We start from the raw sequence: 14,182 nt of genomic DNA, 5'->3' as shown, positions 1-14,182 counted from the left end.
GCATTCAGACCTACTTATACAAAGGTCATACATGAGAAAAATGAAAACTCATTATCTCTCTGCTGTAGCCACAGTGACGTACTGTGTAACATTCAGTACTTGCCCCATATTTGTGAGGCCGTGGGATTTACTTTAATTTGTGCCTACTTCCTGCACTGCGGGGTCTGTGGGTTCCTTTTATCATGAAATTATCTCATCAGCATAACAACACAGCCTTTAGCAGTTTAAGTAGCACAATATGGGAAACATGGGTTTTGAATATGTCACCCTCACCAAAAAGTAACTTTTACGGCTGACTTTAAGGCTGAGTTGCAACTTTTTTCAATTTATTATTCTGTCAGACACTGTCTTCATGTTTGCCATTTTATATTTGTTTTTTGTCCTTACCAATCAGTGCATGAGTGACATCAACAAGGAAACTGTAGTAGTGGTTGCTAGGAGCAGTTAACTTAACATGTTTTTTTTTAGCATCGTTGAAAGGAACATAGTGTTTTAACAGTTGTTGTTTCTGTTAAATTGTATTCAGACGGAACAAAAAACAAATTTCCACATCGCGTTATTCACATGAAATTGACTGCTAGACTGTTGCTGGCATCCATACTGACAGCAGAGAATCAATCGTCTGCATGCTTTATGGCTGGTTGTGTGTCAGCTCTGATTGACTTCAGAACTTCACCAGGCACTCTAATTCTTTCCTATTTTCTTTCAGTCTTTCTCGCTCACTCTCTCTCGCTCTCTCTCTCCTGTTTCCTGTTGTCTATGTCAAATAAAAATTTGACTTGTAAGCTCAAATTGAAACATCTACAACTTGCACTGATGTCTTTCAACAAAGAGCAGATCCCTTTTTGTTGCACAAGGTGTGAACAAGTATGTTGCAGGTGACGCAAAATACCTTCTTGCCAACAGTTTAACACTTGCATTTATATAATCTTAACATTACTGTACTGTTATATACTTTTAGCATTGATGTTGCTAATGCATTTTGTAACAGTTATATATTCATGACTAATCTTATCTAGATTCTTATTCTTCCTTAGTATGTTCTATTAATGGTTAGTTTAGTGTCGACCAGTGATTCCCCAACATTTTAAGCTCAAGACCCAAAAGAGAAATCTGGTGTCTCTCTGTGGTACAGAGTGGACAAAATTCCCACAAATCTGTAAAAAGGAAGTCACAAATGTAAGGTGACCTGCAAATTGACATGAAATGATCAGCAAATGTGCAAAAACTGTTTTGCGTGTAAAAATAGATCCACAAATGCGTAAATAACACTTTGTAATTGAAATTAAAATATGTGTGTACAGAGTAAATTGTACATATTTGAAAATTGCACTGTATTTTTGTGGATATGATTTTACACAACACAAATGTAAAAATACATTCATTTGTGTAGTGAGATATTTGTGTATATTTTTTTTACAGATCTCCGCAGTACACATTGGACAAAATTCCACAAATGTGTAGAAAGGAAATTACAAATGTAACATGACCCACAAATTGACAGAAAGCAATCTGCAAATGTGCAAAAACTGTTTTGTGTGTAGAAGTCACTCTGTATTTTTGTGGATAAGATTTTACACATCACAAATGTAAAAATACATTCATTTGTAGATAGTGAAATATTTTCGCACACATTTGTGGATTGTTTTCTGTAGATTACAAATATTAAAGTCCAGTAAAATCTTCCATATAATCCAGAGGTCTGCCTTCTGTCCTCTAACAAGAACTGCCTGTGGCATCCTTGCTGCACTTGTTTTTCTTTTATAGCTTAGCCAATGGGCTTTCATTCTCTGTGGTGAGTTCTGCCATCGGAATTCCAAAAAGCATCGTGCACAGAATATTCCAGAGTTAGCAGGGTGATGAAGTCCAAGCTCTCCTCTGTAATGTTACTGTCATTGCCACATGAACTTTATCCCATTGGCCAAGGCTTCAGTCAACTTAAACAGTCCTGCTTTTGCCCAGGCTGGTGGTGCCATAGATGGATGCCACACACAAATTAAAGCTACAGGGAATCAGAGAACAGCGCAGACTATTTGAACTACAAGTCATTTCCGTCTATACAAATGCAGGCCATCTGTGATACCCAGCAGATTTCTAGATGTGTTTGTATGATGCCAGGATTCTGTGCAACAGGCCCTTTACCCTCCAGCTGGCTATTACCTCCTTGGGGATGGTGACTATTCTTGTCTAGAAATGCCAATTGGCATCCTGAAACTGTACAAGCACCCTCTGTAAGGCCTGGTCCAGGAAAGATATATTTTTGTAGTTCTGTTGTTGAATGAGCTTTTGGAATGATGAAAACATGCTGGCGAGCCACACTATCAGAAGCCCTGGAGGTCCATCTAAAATTCACACTAGACATCATTGTTTGCTGTGCATTCCGACACAATCTTTGCCTTAACATAAGGCTGGACAACAAAACAATAACAATAATTATCGCAATGTAATTTTTCACAATATAACAGAAGTTCAATAAATGTTCAATAAATGTTTGACTTTATTCACTTGAATCATAATTTTTCTTCAATCATAAATGTTTATTTTGTTGAGGAAAAAGGACTGAAAAAAGCTTTTATTTAATTTGACTGGTACATCTTTGATGAGAAAGATTTTATCATAATAGTTTTAAGTGTTCTACCTCAGATTTGAGATATATATATATATATATATATATATATATACACCCCAAAAGTGCCATCAAGCCAAATAAATCTCACATCTTGTCCACCATTTTTTTCAAATATGGTCAAACATTTCATTGATTGGTTTTTGATTTCTTTACTGGTGTTGCTCTTCTTTCTTCTCTGCTTCCATCTCTAAATAATCCATCAGCCCTTCAGTGATCAGGTGAGGCTGTACTGGATGTGCTTGAGAGGGGGGCCAGTGGGGCTTAGAAAGTCCAGAGGGACCTGGGAGTATGGTGGGGCTTGATATGCATGAGGCACTGAGGGCAGGTGAAGTTAAAAATGGCTTACACCCCATTGCCTCATGCATGTCAAGATAAAATGCCCATGTGGCAGAGGTGGCCACATGGGCAAGTGCAAAAGGTGGCATGTTAGAAATCTCACTGCAGCATTTAAGACTGTCTGTTCTTTTTTTTCTGATGTGATTCTAGGACATTGGCTATAGCAACTCCCAACCTTGGATCCATTTTCCAATATTTTGAAATCCCATTCAACCAATTATCCAATGACATTTGTAAACCTCTTCTAGGTTGACTATATACTGTATGTTGTTTCACTCATGTCTTTGCCCATTTTGACTCTGATGACGTACCAGTAATGTTGAAACGTTTTTGCACAGTTAAAGGCAGCAAGTCAATCAGTGTGCCCCAGTCCCTTTCCCCCCCCTCTGAAATTACACATAATATTATATAATATTTTTAGTCCATTGCTGATACAGAAAAAGGTCTTTGCAAGTGTTGTAGTTGTTAAGCCTTCTGGATACACAATACATTTTGATGAGAAACACTAAACGTAAACATTATTGTGTTTCTTCACAAGAAATCTCCACATGGTCCAGGTAAATCAGTTATATAACAAAAAACTTGTGTTGTGTTTGTCACAATGGCCCTGCGCAACTGTAGATTGAACCTCTCATGTCATCAGCAGCATTTAAAGGACAGCGTTATGTAACATGTCAGGCAAGACCACTCTGAAATGTTGTTTTTTCACAATCTGCTTTTATGTACTGTATTTACAGTATATTTTTATTTTTTCAATTATGCACAATACACATACAAGGGGAAAAAATGGTAAAATGGGTAAGGCACTTTTCTGCCCAACTATGGAAAATAAAATCAGTTTGACGTGGTATTAAATTATGATTATTACAAAATGGCACGTGTATTGAGTTGTCTGTAACATCCAGCACCCTCTTGATTTGTCTGAGAATCCTAAATGAGTAATTTGGGATCTTCTTCTTCAAAATCTTTTGGTTGGAGTCTTGTTTTCAAGACATAATAGCGGACAAGGATGATTTTGGCAAATCTACAGACCTTTGGACCTCAATCACAAGCAACTTCGGCCAAAAAAATCATAGCTCTTGTAATGCAAGCCCAATAATAGTGATGAAATACTGGAGCCACTGCAAGTCACCCTCCTACTTGGGTTTTTGTAGCTGCAATTTAGATGTGTAGTGCCCTAAAATGCCCAAAGAAATTGCATGATGATGGGGTCTAAAGTCTGAAAAAAGAGGATGAAAGGAAGATGGGTAGGTTTTGAAAAGGACACATCAATTTAGGGAGCACAACCCTCTTTATGCAATTTGAATAATTTAGATCTACATTTGAATTGAATAGCATCATTTGAATTTGTGTTTTTTAACTTGAATAATTGTATTCAAAAACTGAATCTGAATAGCATAATTTGAAACTGAATTTATTAGTTTGAAACTGAATGTAATGAAATTGAATTCTGTTGCATCTGAAACTATCTTCAACTCTTTACCCTTTATAATCTAGTTTCCTCTAAATAAGACCAAAATTTACTAAATGAAAATACCGCTGTATTCATAGTTTTCATGTGACATTACATTCAAAGGAAAATACTCCCTTGGAGGGCAAAAAATACTTTTTTTGCTGCCTACCAACTAATATGAAAGTGAAACACTGTTACTTTGAGTTTGTTACTTTTTGCGTTGCCAAAATGCTGGATGATTGTTGTGCTTTCAGATTTACTAATCGAGGAGGAGACAAGCCTGGGCTGTGTTAGGTGAGGGATTCCCCAAAAGGTAAAAGTAAACAGTACCGCAGTCTAGCATCGGCAGGGACCTGGCGGTTTTTAACGTTAGAAATGCGTCAGCGGATGCTGTAACGTTATATGAATATGCCCAACACTTGCAGTTTGTGTTCATATCTTTCTTTTTCTTAAGTTGAAAGGTGATATAAATAAAATTTGACTGCTTTTGCAGCATCTCTACAGGGGAGTCGCGTTGTTGGTCTGTTGTTTTGCCCTCCAGGTCACCGTGCATGTCACGTGACTGAAAACTATGAATTGAAAGGGACTTAAAACTGATTATTGAGATAATATTGCAGTGGAATCAACCCCTGCTGACTGTTGGAAATAAATGCAGGCTTGATCTGCACTAATTAATCTTCCTCAAGGACCCAGAAGTGTCTTTCTGACCTATAAACTGCATGTTGTGGATTGAAATTGAAATCAGAGAAGCAAAACTGGATTGAGAGTTAATTAAATAGAATAGAATAAATATAATTTTTAGTTAGACTCAAATACAGTTACAGTTGCAACTGAATTCAATTTTATGATATAACATTCAGTTACAAGTTTATTAGAGTTCACTAATTGATTCAATTTCAAATTATACTGTTCAAATTCAGTTTTTTAATGCAGTTATGAGCAATTAAAATTCAGATCTAAATTACTCAAATTCAGATTATACTGACACAAATATCAGCCCATAGGTAGGACCCTCTATTTTTCAATATATGTTTGAGCTTTGCAACCATTTCTAGGTAGTTGAATTTAAATAAATGCTTTAGATTCCTGGAAATTTTTAGCCCCAGATAAACAAACTGATCAGTACCGATTTTAATGGGCAGAGATAACTTGATAAAGGTATCTTGAGTTTAAGTCACCTGTGAGGGGTATCAAAAGACATTTATACCAATTAAGAGAGCTGATCTGAAAGTTTGCCAAAGTGTGAGATATAAGAGAGAAGTCCAGATGTTGGGAGTTAGGATCATATCATCTGCGTACAGACCAATAAGGTATTGAGTAGAACCTAGCATTCCTGTTGTCCCTCGAACAACAAATGACATTTCATAAGGCCAGATATCCCAAGAGACTTGGACTCTTCCTCCATCAGAGTAGGTCACCGCACGAGTACACATATCAGTAATCACAGTGCTCTTTTAGTAGGGTGGTTAGAAATTATTCGATGGCATCAAATCCATCCATCCATCCATCCATCCATCCATCCATCCATCGTCAACCGCTTATCCTGCATACAGGGTCGCTGGGGCATCAAATCTTGCCTCCATTTTTCAAGAAACAGAGCTCAAGAAAAACTCGACTCCTCAATTAACGTGCACTATGCCCTGCATCCCCTTTCACCCCACCCCAACCTGCTTCACTTTTTCCCCCAAAATATATCTGATTCTTAACTGTAAGAATCTGTGAAGTGCAGAGCCACACGAGATCAAAGGAAGCACAAGTGTTCTATGAAGTACCTGCGCTAACAGCTTGGGGGGGGGGGGTTCAATTTTGTCCTGTGGCATCTGATTCAATCATTTATCTTGGAAGAGGAATTGTGTGTGAGTGTGTGTGGGAGGGAGGATGAAGAATCTGACAAGCAACTGAAAACAGACGGAAGCAGATTATAATGGGTGTCACACTGTTAACTGCTACATCTCTTACCCCCCTCGCCTTTTCCACTGCACTTTCAGTCCAACATGTCCCAATTAATGACTGATGATTTCTGTCTCCAGTGCTGCTCAGGAGAGACAGGCTGGACAGACAGGGTGTATGGTGCGCACCCAAAAACTTGCTGGTGCTGGATCAAAAAGAAAATTGGGGTTTGGTGAGTGTGACTGAGGGTCCATCTACTCTCAAGTTGGACAAATCTTGGCATTGTGCGAACCCGTTGTCTGATTCTCGCCTCCAGTGCTGCCGCCCATGAGCTGAAAGTAAAACTGTAACTGATGCGAAACCCCCCCCCCCCCAGCTTTGGAGATGGATGGTACAGTATCATAGTTGTTCTCGGAGATCAATCACCCGTGAATGGATGAGTCTGAGGACACCTTCACTGTCTGGGAAAGATTAGGTTCATGATTGCTGGCTCAGAACATACTCATTGATTTTGGAAGACAAGAGGGGATGCATGTCCACCACTGAAATGAAAAAAATTACAATAAAAGGACAATTTTATGAATAATATGGGGGACATATGGAGATACTAAAAAAGAACATATCTGTTTCAATGTTATGCCTCCCAAAAGGCCCATAGGAAGTAGGGATGCTTAAAAAATATTCACTCACTCACAAATCACTGATCTAATGGCAAAGTAGCTGGTGCTTTATATCTTATACAAAAGTGTTGTCCTTGAATATAAAAGACAATGGGGCTTGCTGAACTAAGAAAAGAGTCTTAACTGAGGTGACTTTCTGAACTGAACAGATATTTCTACATCTGTAAAAAGAAACAGACTAATGTGATATTCTGTAACATAATCTGAAATAATTTTTCATTCCAAATTCTCTGCATCAAATGATTGTCATCTTTAATAATATTAGATGAACTTCTCCATGAAAGCACTGAACCATTCATTAATGCCATGATAACGTTGAGGGGAAGCTCAAGAAAGGACGTTAATTGGATCTCTGGTACAGAATCTGAAGCTCTCAGTGTGCAGCTCCCACAGTGTATAATGCGTGTGCGCATGCAGTTAGTGCTATACTGGTTGAATCTATCAGTCATCAAGAAAATGGAACAGTGGAAATAATTGGGAGATATAAAAGTGATTTTTAATAATAATAATAATAATAATAATAATAATAATGGTAATAATAATAATTAATGCAGCCACGTCTGTGCGTAAATTGACCCCTTTGTGGCTTTAACTAACATTTCCCTTTACTTTCAAACGGCCTAGTCCGGATGAGGCATCAGGTCAGAACAGTGCATGCCAAACTTTTACTAAAACATTAGAATTTGTCATTTATGAATCTGAATTTATAATCACGCCTGTCGAGTCCAACAAAGCATCCTCTCCTCTTTTCTCCACCATACACGCCTCCACTTAAACGGAGCTGAACTATGTTTACAGTTGCAACCACGAGACGGTTGACTATTTTACACATTTACAGTGTGAGCGTGAGAGTGGTGACGTCAGGAGCAAAGAGCAGCAGGCAGCGAGCGGAGAGGCGGATAAGCAAGACACAACCTGTGCCGGTGCGCATTTTTCCAAACTTCTCCAGCACTGTCCAAGAGCACGGAGCCAAACAAAAACATTAAGAGAGGAGATCATCAGGCAGAGCGATGACTAACAATTCTATCAATTTAAACACCAGTCCGCAGCGGGTCGGCGGCGGCTCCGGGACTGTGGATCATGAACTCGTTATCACCTCTACTTTCGGGACGCTTCTCTCCATTGTCTACATAGTCGGGGTTTCGGGGAATGTGTACACCCTGGTGGTGATGTGTCACTCGATCCGCTTCGCCACTTCTATGTACATCTCCATCATCAACCTGGCTCTGGCGGACCTGCTCTACCTCTCCACCATCCCCTTCGTAGTGTCCACCTACTTCCTAAAGGACTGGTACTTCGGGGATGTGGGCTGCCGCATCCTGCTCAGCCTGGACCTCCTCACTATGCACGCCAGCATCTTCACCCTCACCGTCATGTGCACGGAGCGCTATCTGGCCGTCACCAAGCCGCTGGACACGGTGAGACGCTCCAAGAGTTATCGCAAAGGTCTGGCATGGGGCGTCTGGCTGCTTTCTCTGGTCCTCACTGTGCCCATGATGATAATGGTCGCCCAGACAACTAAGAACACGCCGGATGGGGGTGTAAAGAGGATGTGCGCACCCACCTGGGCGCCCCTGGCTTATAAAGTGTACGTGACCGTCCTGTTCGGCACCAGCATCATGGCACCGGGGATCATTATCGGTTACCTGTACGTCAAGTTAGCCCGCACTTATTTAGAGTCCCAGCGCAACTCTGTGATCAGCAAAGGCAGCAAGCGGTCACCAAAGCAGAAGGTGCTGATCATGATTTTCACCATCGTGCTGGTGTTCTGGGCGTGCTTCCTGCCGTTCTGGATCTGGCAGCTGCTGCCTCTGTACCACACAAAGCCCCTGAGCCTGGCCTCGCAGACACACACCTGCATCAACTACTTGGTGGCGAGCCTCACATACAGCAACAGTTGCATTAACCCTTTCCTCTATACGCTACTCACCAAGAACTACAGGGAGTACCTGAAGAACAGGCACAAGAGCTTCTACAAGTACACGTCCTCGTTTAAGCAGCGGCCGCCCAGCCTCTACTCGTGGGGGAAGTCTGCCTCCTCCAGCAATCAGTTTGAGTTCAACTCCGAGACGCTGGTTATGGGGACGCTGAAGTAAATTATGAACGGCGTGAAGGGGAAGAGAACGCTTTTGGAGCCGCAATAGGTAGGCCATAACCTCTCCATCACGCAAGGGCCGTGAAAATTGCGCACTGGTGGCCAAAGTCACAGACTTAACCTATACTTCCTCACTTCATTTGTAGTTCATCTGTATTTTCAAGCAACCCCGCTCTCTAGTCATAATATAATTCTTTCTAGCCAGAGGAAAACTTACTGTTATTCCATCTATGCCAGTCCTTTTCCCGCCCCTAAGCCCCACTGAGCCCCATCAGTACTCTGACACTTATCTCTTCTGCGCTCCTTCACCTCCTCACCCTCAGGGGAGAAACTGAGTCTACTGTGCTGTGTAAGAACAATGTTTCATTGCTAATTACAGGAGCTCAACAATTTGTGTTAAAGGCAGATATGATTGGAAGAGTTAATTTACTGCAGGTTAATTTGGGGTTTTATTGGAAATACACAACAGTAATACAAACAGTTTGGCTGCAGCAGCCAGCTTGGTTTAAATAAAGGAGTATAGTATTTTCAAAGGAAAATATGTAGTTTGTGGAAAGAAATGTAGGTTCTGTTAACTTTTACTTTTCTGTTAACAGATTCACTTGTTAAGGGGGCATGAGGCAAAAATGTGCATTTGGGCCCTTAGTGACCCCCCACCTATTGCCAAGGCTGGATTACCAGCCAGGGGCCCTACAATCCCATATAATCTTTGTATCTGTTATTTTATGGTGAGTTGATTTGTTAAAATGCACCATTAAAACACAATTTAAAACTTAAACGGTAAATGCCTTTAGGTGGCTCCTCCAGCTCCTTGGGGCCCTGTCTTATAGAGGGAACATGCGATTGTTATTATTATGTATTATGCATAAACAAATTTGTGTTTAATGAAATCATCACAAACTATATAAAGCTAAACTAAAGTCTCTAATAAAGTGTACTTCTAATAAATACTAAAAAAAGAATAAGCATCATGAAACTATAATAGAAACTAAAATAATAAAAACTTCTATGAGATTTTGACACAGGACCCCTCTGCAAGACACAAGTTTAGTTAACAGTGCAGGACACTTCTTAGGTGATAATGACCAAATGCCCTAATCATTTAGCAATTAATCAAATGATCAAAACTAATTTGGGGCCCCTCAGTGTCTGTCTGTGGCCTGAGGGCAGTTGACTGCGCTGCTCAGTTCCATCTTTGGACAGATGCAGTCCTGTGCAAGAAGTTCACTTTTTATTTACCATCACATCACTGGTTAAAGCTAAAAATCATCTATTTCCATAGCAGTCAGACGGTGAGTAAAGCCAGATGGGGGTTTTGCTTTGTGACTGAATTTAGCTCAGAGGAACTGATTTGAGCATCTGGACCTCAAAGGCGTTCTCTGGCATGAGACTGCGTGGCAAATCACCTTCACTGATTTTGCGTGCATCCTCCCACAGAGGCAAACACACTTCCACTACTGTGGCAAACACAGTGCCAAAAACACCTACAGCTGAGACGGAGCGCTTCCAAAGAGGCTTTGTACGCTCTGTGAACTAGTCTGAATAGTGGACCACTTACCTGCATGGAGGATGTTGACACTTCTGCAGTGTTGATACTTTATCATAACTTTGTGTTTATGTGGTATTTACACTTAAAAAAAAAAAATTCAATAACTGATGACCTGATTTAATTAACATCTGGAAAGACTTAAGACGTGCTGAGAGAAGAAGGTGACGGACCCTTCTGTCGTCCTTTCGGCAGGTATCTTAATGAGTGATGCATAACACGCCTCATGTTTTATGGAGAGTTCATAACTCTTTAATTAAGATGGCTCCTAGCACCGGAGGGAAGCTCTTTTACTTTAATCTGACTTATTAAAGTCTTATCAGCTCGCACATCTGCAGCCACTCTGTCCTCTTTTGATTCACCAATCAGGGACTGGGTCATTCCCTGTCCAATCAGATTTTTGTATACATTTTATCATTTGTACAAACCTTATGTACTTGAGACCCAAACATAAGTTTTAATTCTCGCCTCGCTAAAAAACATTTTAGACAGGAAGCCGTTTTCAGGGTTCAGTATCTTCAGACTCAACAGAAAATAATGATGCAAAAGGTGATTATTCTTCAATTGATGGCACATTCACTTATTTGCAGAAAGGAAGTGTTTAAAGGCCACTTCAATGTCTCTGGTGGTCTTCATATCAAGGTTGTATAGTGTTCTCCTCCCAGTGGTAGCTGGGATGGTGGACAGAACATACAGTTTGTTTTCAGTGCTCATTATCTGCAGGGGGTTGTCAATTGGGCATAGTAAGCTGTCGTGGAAATTCTATTGAGATAAACCAAATTCTGCCATAACATAAGTCAAGTCCTCAAATACTGTAAAATTTAAACATGACGACAACATGGAAGGAATGTTACACACATAATGTCCACAATTACTAGGAATGAGTTCACACTGCCATTTTGGCATATCAAAAAGGCAAGAAACTGCAACCTTCCCTTGGCAAAAATCTGATTCTGTTCATGTTAGAGCCCCTGAACTTGGTATAACATTAATCAAATACTGTATCTACTGTGGGGGGACTGCCTGGTGCCCCCAAAACCAGCCATTTTACACTTTCTTCCATATTTAATTGGAAGATAAGACATTTGCTTGTGGCCCTCAATCATTTGTACACCGTTTTGTATTTTTTAGGCTTCTCACCTTTTATTTTGGGAGCAAAAATGAAAACATCTATAGTGGCAGAAAAAACTATGCAATTCTCAGAATTCAGCCACATTACTTTTTTTTTTTTTTACAGAACATATCATTTGTTCTCAAATAGCATATGCATTGGGTTTGAACAAAATGTAAACAAAAACATCTGATCATCTGATTTGACACCAAATGATTCAACAAACGGTGTGTATACAGCAGACAGATGGTAATATTTATGTGTGGACCTGGCCACTATGTTCCACAAACAAACACTGACAGAAAAAACACCTGTAGGGTCAGATTGCTTGTGATTATGAATACTATCCGAATGATACCTAGAGATGTGACATTTTCAAAGTAATATCCCAGGTCGGACTGGACGCTTCGGTACACTTCGACTTTTGTGTGTGTTTGCATGTCAAAAGTCACAAACTCATGCATAAATTCATTGCAGCCAATCCCTTGGTGCTTTTACAATCAATGTCACAACATAGATGTGGAAAAATGGCCCCTCCTTCTTTGTTTTTCTCTCTTCTCCCCACATTGTCTGACAACTCTTTGCAGAATTTCCTCCATGTAAATTACATTTGCGATCTGGTTTGTGCGGGACTTATCAGCTTATGGCTGCATACATTAAAGATTCATGAGAAATCTAGGAAGGATTTGTTGAATTCTCCCCTGAGCCTTCTAAGTCTGTTCATCCATGAGCTTGAGAGAGGCACTAGTCTTACTGCAATGCAATGCTGGATTCCCCAAAGAGAGATATTAGACACCTTTAATAATTCTTAATAAAAAAGAAAAAAGCCAGCACTTTTTCATCATAACAAACACAGCACTAGGGAGTGATTGAAGATAGGCAGCTCAAAAAACTGTAAGGATGGTATTGACATATTATCACCTCATAAAGTTGATATGGTAAGCAAATAGTTACCTATTTACACATCTAGCAGACATGGAGCAACATCGACATTCATTTGGAGTGCGTTTTCTTCTGCCTGCTGCATGTAGAAACAATACTGATGAAAGCAGTTAGACTGAGCCAAAACAACAAGCTTCAAATGCTAAAAAGCTCTGTACAGCTGAGATCATTATCTACTTTCACGTTACACCTTGTTATTTTATCAATTGTTGGTATGAAATCATTGATAATAGCAGCTTTAATAGTTTCGAACTTTGACCAGCATCTTTACAAGCTGTTCAGCTTTGGCTTTCATTCCTGAAGTCACTGACCTATCATGTCAAACCACTCATTAACATAACCAATCCCTATTTCCACATCTTAATGTTTTAATCAAAACAGGTGCCTGTTTAATGTCTCTCAGCTTTGGGAAAGAAGTCACTTGCTTACATTCTTGCAGTATATGGAGCATCGTCAATTCATTGTCAATATTATTTTATTTTCAGCTGAGTATACATCAGAGTGACTCAGTGTTGCATTTCCATAAAGTCTGGGATCTGTAAGACTTGAGAGACACTGTATATAAAACGGAACAGTCAGAACTGAAGCAGCACAGGCAGAGATATCCTGACTTTTAGGACTTAGTATGGGCCGAGCTCCAAAACATTCAATCCTACACTTCTCTTAATGCAACTTGAATGTGCCGGGTAAACGCCCATATCTTTCAAATGTCATGCGTTTAAAAGTGTGCAACACCGACTGTCTGTCAAAAATTAGTAGTCTCTAAGCACAAACTGAGATAACTTGACTGATGTCCCTTAAATAATTTCTTAGATTTGACAAAGCGCCCCATAGTCGCATAAAACATTATAAACCTGTACAAAAAAAAAAATTTCTGAGAATTTCTCCTCCTTACTAATACACGGATTTTAATGTGTAAAAATGGTGGAGGGCCACTTTTTTCAATTAAACATAATTTATTCACTTCGGCGACATTAATAAGTGTTTGAAAATTATATGCACAGTCGTAGGATGTGACCTTTAGATGACAGAAACAGGGTGCCTGTGTTAGTCATCTCTTCAGGTGTTGTTAAAATCCTACCTGAGGAGTCTGTCATATCACCTTTGTTGGACATAAACATTTCATCGTTACAACTAATAGTGCTTTTGTGCTTTGCGGGCCTGGTTGTAACATGAATCAAGCCATGATTCTGCGCTCTATCTAAATCTCTGTGGGTGTTTGAGCTTGTGGCTTGAATAAAAATCAGCTAGGAAATGTGCTATCAAATAGATGATAACATTTGGGTCCTAGTAGAGGAAGTTGTTTCCACGTTGTTTGGGAGAAAATAACTTTCTCATGAAAAAACAGTTTGAGGTGTAAACAAGCCCACACACAATCACTTTCAGATATTCTGTTTCTGAAAATAACGCCATAGATTAAATTGCTTCAGAGTGCAGTTCAATCCTTGTATTATTCTGTTTTAGACTGACATTTTGGACAGTACATAATGAATTAACTCC

General features: G+C 39.7%; 1 protein-coding gene across 1 annotated transcript; it reads left to right on the top strand.

Moving 5' to 3' along the window:
- The first annotated feature begins 7,998 nt into the window (after nucleotides 1–7,998).
- LOC123983323 (urotensin-2 receptor) lies at nucleotides 7,999–9,084 on the top strand. The gene has a single exon (XM_046069543.1). It carries the CDS (start codon nucleotides 7,999–8,001, stop codon nucleotides 9,082–9,084), a length of 1,086 nt encoding a protein of 361 aa, XP_045925499.1.
- Nucleotides 9,085–14,182: the final 5,098 nt, after the last annotated feature.

This window comes from Micropterus dolomieu, linkage group LG14 (genome assembly GCF_021292245.1).
Source record: "Micropterus dolomieu isolate WLL.071019.BEF.003 ecotype Adirondacks linkage group LG14, ASM2129224v1, whole genome shotgun sequence".
Taxonomy (NCBI): Eukaryota; Metazoa; Chordata; class Actinopteri; order Centrarchiformes; family Centrarchidae; genus Micropterus; species Micropterus dolomieu.
Note: the sequence above shows the minus strand (reverse complement) of the source record. Positions and strands in the feature narration are given on the sequence as shown.

Excerpts from the sequence above, each read along its gene's own strand:
- LOC123983323 (XM_046069543.1), top strand. The coding sequence starts at position 7,999 with ATGACTAACAATTCTATCAATTTAAACACCAGTCCGCAGCGGGTCGGC.